Source organism: Temnothorax americanus, unplaced genomic scaffold (assembly GCF_048541705.1).
Source record: "Temnothorax americanus isolate GAGA-0224 unplaced genomic scaffold, ASM4854170v1 Scaffold187, whole genome shotgun sequence".
Lineage (NCBI taxonomy): Eukaryota > Metazoa > Arthropoda > Insecta > Hymenoptera > Formicidae > Temnothorax > Temnothorax americanus.
The window spans coordinates 1-6,988 of NW_027509326.1; the positions used below are offsets into that span (position 1 = coordinate 1).

Consider the following 6,988-nt stretch of genomic DNA (forward strand, 5'->3'; position numbering starts at 1 on the left):
CCTCTGTATCGACCGGTCAGGTGACAATGATCGCGTACTCGCACGTCGTCTGGCTCGAACGGTTCTTCGCACACGTGACAGTGCGTTGCACTGTTAAACTTTTCCCACTCGTCTCGCGTAAAATCCACCATGGGTACATTAGTGGACAAAATAGTCTTTACGTCGTGAGCTAAACGTCTTAGCTCCTCGGCGAACCCCGCGATGCAATCCTTATCGCGACGAAACCGATACATAGATAACGACTCGTCGTACGAGCAACGCACGTAGTACCCTATGCTAAACACGCGATGATGTTGATATGTGTACCTGGACGTTTCCGGATCCGCTTCCATCTTCTCCAGAGTACATTCCAGGTCGGCGTATACGACAAACGGAACTCGTTCCTTCCTGTTGTGATTTTTAAATGCCAACCACTTGTCGTTATCGCTCGGTAACTTGATCGCGCAGTCATTCATCTCCTGACAGTCGACGGTGTGGGCAGCCAATTTCTCGTTGGAGCTGAAGTAGTGCAAACATCTGCCAAAAATAAACGCAAATATTATAAATATTTTTTATACACAAAATATTCTATATATTATTAAAAAAATACTATAGTTCGGTACTTACCGATCGCAAAAATATTTCCTGTGCTCTTTTTTACTGATTTGCGAGCTCACGAGGCGGGACAGGTTCTTGATCCACGCAAAATGTCCCACGTTGTCGTTATGCACGTACAAGAGATTTACGTGTCTGTCCATCTTTCGATCAGTAACACGTATTGGTAGGATTGCAAGTTTCTTGTTTTTTTTCTCGATGCTGTACACGTTGATGGAGATGTTGTTGTGATTTTCAAACCGTTTAATTTGATTCAACGTCATTGGAAACTCAATGTCCGTAAGATTTAGCACCGATGTGTAATGAGGGTACGACGATTTCCGATCTGTATGTCTCTTGGCTGGATACAGAGCAGCCGTCACTGACCATGCGAAACATGCATTGTCCATTGATCGCACGTTTATCACCGCATTCTTCTTTTTAATTTCTTGCGGTATTTCCACAAAACACCCCGCGTGCAATGGATTATATTTGTTCACGTTTACCATTAAATTGAGTATACGCGACAACGCCCATCCGCTATCACGTTCCTGGAATTCCTCCAGCTTTGCTAAGGTAGGCTCGATGACGTGTTGCTTGTACCACTCGTGCAGATTGGACTCACGAAAGATTTCATAGTTTCTCGTTGCGATACTTTTATTCGCGCGTTTGTCACCCGCAACAAATTCACCATTAAACACTGTGTTAATTTTTACATTGTCATGTCGTTGCATGACGTTCTGCACACGATCGAGTACAATTTCTCCCGCATCTTTGAGAAATTGACGAGGGTCGATGTGTTTGGAATTTATCACCGCACCAGTCAATATACGGCTTTCAAAAGCCGTATCTATCTCGCGTCATCTGAGTCCTGTTATCGCACTCGCACTGTATCCCGCACCCACATGCACGAAACGTTGACGTACCGAGTCTTTCAGACCTTCGAGTCTTGCGATACATGCGACCAATGACTGTTTGAGACCGATCGATAATCGCGGTCGTTTAATTCGGCTTTGTTCTTCCAATGATTCGATAAACTCGTCACATCGTTGTTCCCACGCGGCAAAGTCTTCCCTCGAATTTAACAGGGTGGATTGCTCCAACAACTCTTGCTCCATGTTATTGCACGATTCTCTTGCTAACGCCATTTGTTGCACTCGCGACTTCCAGTTCTCGACTATTGAGCGTATTCTCTAGATTCGTCATTTTATATTCTACTAATGATGCATCGTTTGCTTATCGTATCTAATTTCATCTCAGCAGCCGTACATCGGCGCTATTTGCAAAATTTGCAGTTTTGCACGTGTTCGATGAAATCATCGCGAGACATGTCGCGACATGTTCTTCAAAACAATAACGCTCCATTGAATTATGCGAAATTGCAAATTTTGCAGTTTTGCACGTGTTCGATGAAATCATCGCGAGACACGTATGCTCTTGAAAAGAAATCATATTTGATGCCCGATGAGGTGATCTCATCACGAATGTTCTTGACAAAGATATCACATTTAACGTATATGTGGATTGTGGTGGCGGTCACCATGCAGCAGCCGTGCATTGGCGCTATTTTTGCAAGATTTGCAGTTTTGGGTATGTATAAATGGTCTACGAGGATTCTAGAGCGCAGTCGAGAGTTCGATACGGTTCGAGTACGTCGCAAACAGCCTCCAGATACGATGAACACTCACGGTGCGAACTACTACGTTCCGATTCAGGACGAAACGTGCGAGAAACATCACAATGAGTATGTACCGCTAATTTTCATATATACTTGTGCAAAAAAACTTTTATAAACATATAATTGTATTTTTTTCAGTTTTGATAAACCCCGCTACACGCCACGTATTTTGGGAAGAAGATTTGCCTTGACATCAACAACGTATAAATTTTTGGATGTTGGAATCATCGCGGGACCTATGTCCTCTGTAGATATACTTATTGGCGATAACCGAGGCAATCGGATAATTCTGCCACATGCAACGTGGGTGACATTCATCGAAAAACATGCAGATATACAGCGACTCGTGCAGTCATCGGCACCATCATCGCTAACGTTTCGCGATCTGGAGCTTGTTAAAATACGTGACGCAGATATTGTAAAATTGACGTCATGCGGCACCAGCTTGTACATGAAACCGTCAACAGTACTCTTTCTGTTCGAACTAGAACATTGCGTCGAGAACGTGTATTTTCAACTATGTCAAAATGTTCGCGGCGTAAGTGAAAAATTCAAACAGTTTGTAACAACTTTACGTCAAAATTGTATCACCGATAAATGTATCGCAGTTACAATCTTGCGTAAAATTTATGATGAAAATTCGATTATTGATTGCGAACTGTTGGCCTACGCTTTAGATACTATTGTGTATAATGCGCTACATGACAAATAAATGTATATAATATGGTTAAAAAGTTTTTCCTTTTCATTTACCATTCATCCCATTTCCTGTCATAAAGCTGTCTTTGTTTATCGTTCACTTAAATGTAATATTAAGAATTAAATATTGCGAAGATCTGAACGATTAAATATCGTTGGCGAAAAAAAGATACGCGATCGCGAGCGAGAACGCGCGAGGGAAAGAGACCGCGCAAACAAGAAGACTCGCGCAAATGGGGGGGGGGAACACCGCGCGAACGAGAAGACGAATGGGGGGACGGGAAAGAAACATCTTCGAGGGGGAGATAACGCGAGCGTGCCGTGTGACGTCACGCGGACTCCGCGGCGCGGCGAAACGCGAACGCGGGTCCCCTCGCCCCGCGGCGCCCGAAAACGCGAACGCTCCGCGGCGCGGCGAAAACGCGGATCCCCCCTCGCCCCGCGGCGCGGCGCGGCGGAAACGCGGTCGCCCCGCGGCGCCGGAAAACACGGCGCGGCGAAAACGCGGTTCCCTCTTTCCCTCCCCCGCGACGCCTGAAAAACGCGGTTCCCCCCTCCCCCTTCCCCGCGGCGCCCAAGAACGCGGTTCCCCCCTCCCCCTTCCCCGCGACGCCGAAACATACGGGTCCCCCCTCCCCCTCCCCCGCGGCGCCAAAACACGCGGTTCCCCCCTCCCCCGCGGTCCCCCCGGCGTGGTTCCCCCCCGCCCGCGGTTCCCCCCCCGACCCTCACCACCCCTCGCCCTCGGTATGTGGTCTGGAACCGGCCTACCTTACCTACTTATATTTTTATATATATATATATATATATATATATATATATATATATATATATATATAAGTAGGTAAGGTAGGCCGGTTCCAGACCAGATATATATATATATATATATATATATATATTGTTGCACCCGTGCCGCGCGCTTTATGCGAGTCGCCCGGTAGTAAATGTCGCGCCGCGAATCGTCCTTAGTGACGTTTTTTTATGTGAATATTGATTTTCTCTGATGCTCAATTGATTATTGATTTTCCTACCAGATGTTCTGTTATACCAGATGTTCTGTTTATATCCGATGTTCAGATTTACTCTGGGTCTCGTCTCGTTCTGACGTGTCAGCCTGAACTCTTCTTTAATAACGGGAGATTAATAAAAGAGTTTTCTTTTCTAACAATGTGTCCTCTTTTCTTGTGAGAGTCCTGAGAAACGCGCCGCGAGTGAGTGAGTGAGTGTAAACGTGCGGCTGACGCTTGACGAGCGTAACATTTTGGGGGCTCGTCCGGGATAAGATAGGACGAGCGACGAGCGCAGAGATGGATACAAGGAGTACCAGGAAAAGACTCCAAATTGATACACCTCAACATTCGTGCGAGCGGGATTCTGCGGAAGCGACGGCGATGTCAACGGTTGCCGAAACTCTTCGGACCGTCATTCAGGAGGTCCGACTCCTGCGCGAAGAACAGTCGCGGAGGGAAAGAGAGTACGCCGAGACGTTCCGTCGGCAGGAGGAAGAACTTCGCCGTCTCCGTGGGATGAACTCAGGCCCGCAGACACAGCTAAGTCTTTCCAATAATGAAACGGCCGGGGACTCGGAGGCACGTGACGCGAATTTCGCAAGAGCGCGGAACGCTCGCGAGGGGGGCGCGGTCGCGGATGGCGCGGCGACGCGAGTTGCGGGTGGCCTCGGCGCGGAGACGCGAGACGCACACGCGGGCGAGAGAACTGCGATCATGAGCGGCGCGGAAACGCGAGACGCGCACGCGGGGGAGAGAACCGCGATCGTGTAAGCGGCGCGGAAACACAGAACGCTAGAGAGAGAATCGCAGACGCGTGCGGCGCACAAATGCGGTCTGTGCGCGCGAACCAAAGTGTCACGGTCGCAAGTGCAGAGCTCGGGTATAAGTTAAATCCCGACACGTACGATGGGACGGTTTCCCTACATTAATATTTTTCGCAATTAAATTTGATCGCGCGAGCAAATCATTGGGACGACGCGACGAAAACGATCGCGCTGGCGTCAAGCTTGAGGGGAAAAGCGCGTTCGGTGTTGGAAACGGTACAAGATGTCGAGCGTTTGGACTTCGCGAAATTGAAAGCAAAACTTGAATTGCGTTTCGGGGAGGGGCGGCAATTGCAAAATAGCTACGCCGCGTTTACGAATCGTAAACAGAAATTCGGGGAGGATTTGGCGACACTCGGCTCTGAGATCGATAAATTGTCGCGTCTGGCGTATCCCGAGTGCCCGTTCGAATTACGCGACAAGATCGCTTGCGCACAATTTATAACTGCCGTCGCGGATAATTTTATCAGACGAGCGCTACAGATGGAAGGAATTACCTCTCTGTATGCAGCCGTTGAAAGAGCCAAGGCATTAAAGATTATTCAAGGGGATAATTGCGAGAGATTTAGGGAAAATTTCAATAAAAATTTCGCGAAAAGGGGAGTAGGAAACACGGTCAAGGAAAATAAAAAACGAGGTGAAGAAAAGAAAAGCGAAGGGAAAGAGAAAGGGGGGAAGGGCCCGAAAGGGAATTGGCGAGGCAGCAGGTTTAGCGCCAGCCGGGGGGAGTGCTGGACGTGCGGTAAAACTGGGCATTACCGATCGGAATGCCCAAATGAGGGAAACGCGGTTTAGTTGAGCTCGATGGGGTGGGCTCAACTTTTGCGAAAAAGCCCCCAAAAGTTTTTTTGTGCCAAAGATATATTTTTGTTTGGCCTTATGTATTTATTGAACATTGTGCTCCCACATTTTATAGCAACCTGTAAGACTTCGCAAGTCAGTTTTAACCCCGCAGTTTCCAAATCGAAAAAAACCAAAGCTGTGGAGTTATTATCGTGATCGAAATTGTTTGCTAAGCTTGGCAACTCAGTAGATGATGTATCGCGGTCAGTTTCTACTGCAGGCGTGCTCAATAGACCGATGTGACTGCTATAAGTTTCACCTTCAAGATGATCCCGTCTGTTTTGTAATTGAGATTTCTGTTTTCTGAGAGCTCGTCTTTGCGCTTTGAAAAGTGGTGTCTTCGCTTTCGTCGACCGTATCCGAGCTGATTTTGCACATCTTTTTACGTGTTTAGACAAATGTGATCCTGGATTTAATTTGTAATATTTATATACCTCTTCTACATATTTTTCTCCGCAATTTTTCTGGGCAACCGCGGATGCATATCTAAAATCAGCAGATTCGGAAAGACTGTAGCACACGGCTTTTGGCGCTTTCTTTGACATAATGTTATTCAGGCTTTCATTAGCCTGGCTCGAAGCGCCAGTCGAGAATTTCTCTGCGTTGTTTGCCAATTTATTAAAAAGTTCTTTTAACTCTTCAAATAAACGTTTGTTTTGAAAACTACCAAGAACGGTTGAACGTGTGTAATTTTCCGGATCCTTCGAATAATTGCACCAATCTCCGCAATTATCACGCATGTTGAAAGCATGGAATGGGATGTTCCTGATTGCAGCAGCCAAATTATTTAGATTTCCTGGATTCTGGGATACAGCATATGTGAAACATCTGTGTAAATATTTGATAGCTTCTGACGTCAGCTCTTTATTAGCATCACTTCTCTTGTCAATTTTGTATAACATATTTGTCACACCTCTCGAAGTGTGGTTTTTGTCTGAGTGCTTCACAACGGGGTGACTGCATGCATTTCTCACAGCGCAGATACTTGAACTGTCATCATCACCTATGAAAACTCCAATTTGAACGTTTTGCGACTTCAAAATCGTGCTATTAGCCGCTAGTTGAGCTGCAGTATCAGGCTCCATTGCTTTGGCACTGCCGTTGAAATTTAGACTACAATCATGCTTTTCCTTCGCTTTTCCTAAATAGCATAAGCGGCACTCCCTGTTTCTCATTGCAAAATCTAAGACTTTACCAGACTGCGTCCCGATTATAGAAGCGTAGCTATTCAAACTGTCATATTGACGCCCTGAGCCTCGTTTGCTCCAACCCATGTCGTAAGAAACAATGATTCGTGTTAAATCATTCATCGCTTGATCGATTGATTCGTCTGGCGCGTTATAGTTTTCTTGAAATTCACG

General features: G+C 46.5%; 2 protein-coding genes across 2 annotated transcripts; one reads left to right on the forward strand and one right to left on the reverse strand.

Annotated features, from left to right (window-relative positions):
- Window positions 1–9: 9 nt before the first annotated feature.
- LOC143896493 (uncharacterized) lies at window positions 10–2,173 on the reverse strand. The gene has a single exon (XM_077404391.1). It carries the CDS (start codon window positions 1,305–1,307, stop codon window positions 603–605), a length of 705 nt encoding a protein of 234 aa, XP_077260517.1. The 5' UTR covers window positions 1,308–2,173; the 3' UTR covers window positions 10–602.
- On the forward strand, window positions 2,158–3,027 carry LOC143896492 (uncharacterized). Its single transcript, XM_077404390.1, has 2 exons — window positions 2,158–2,317; window positions 2,390–3,027. The coding sequence occupies exons 1-2, from the start codon at window positions 2,166–2,168 to the stop codon at window positions 2,961–2,963; spliced, it is 726 nt and encodes a 241-aa protein (XP_077260516.1). The 5' UTR covers window positions 2,158–2,165; the 3' UTR covers window positions 2,964–3,027.
- Window positions 3,028–6,988: the final 3,961 nt, after the last annotated feature.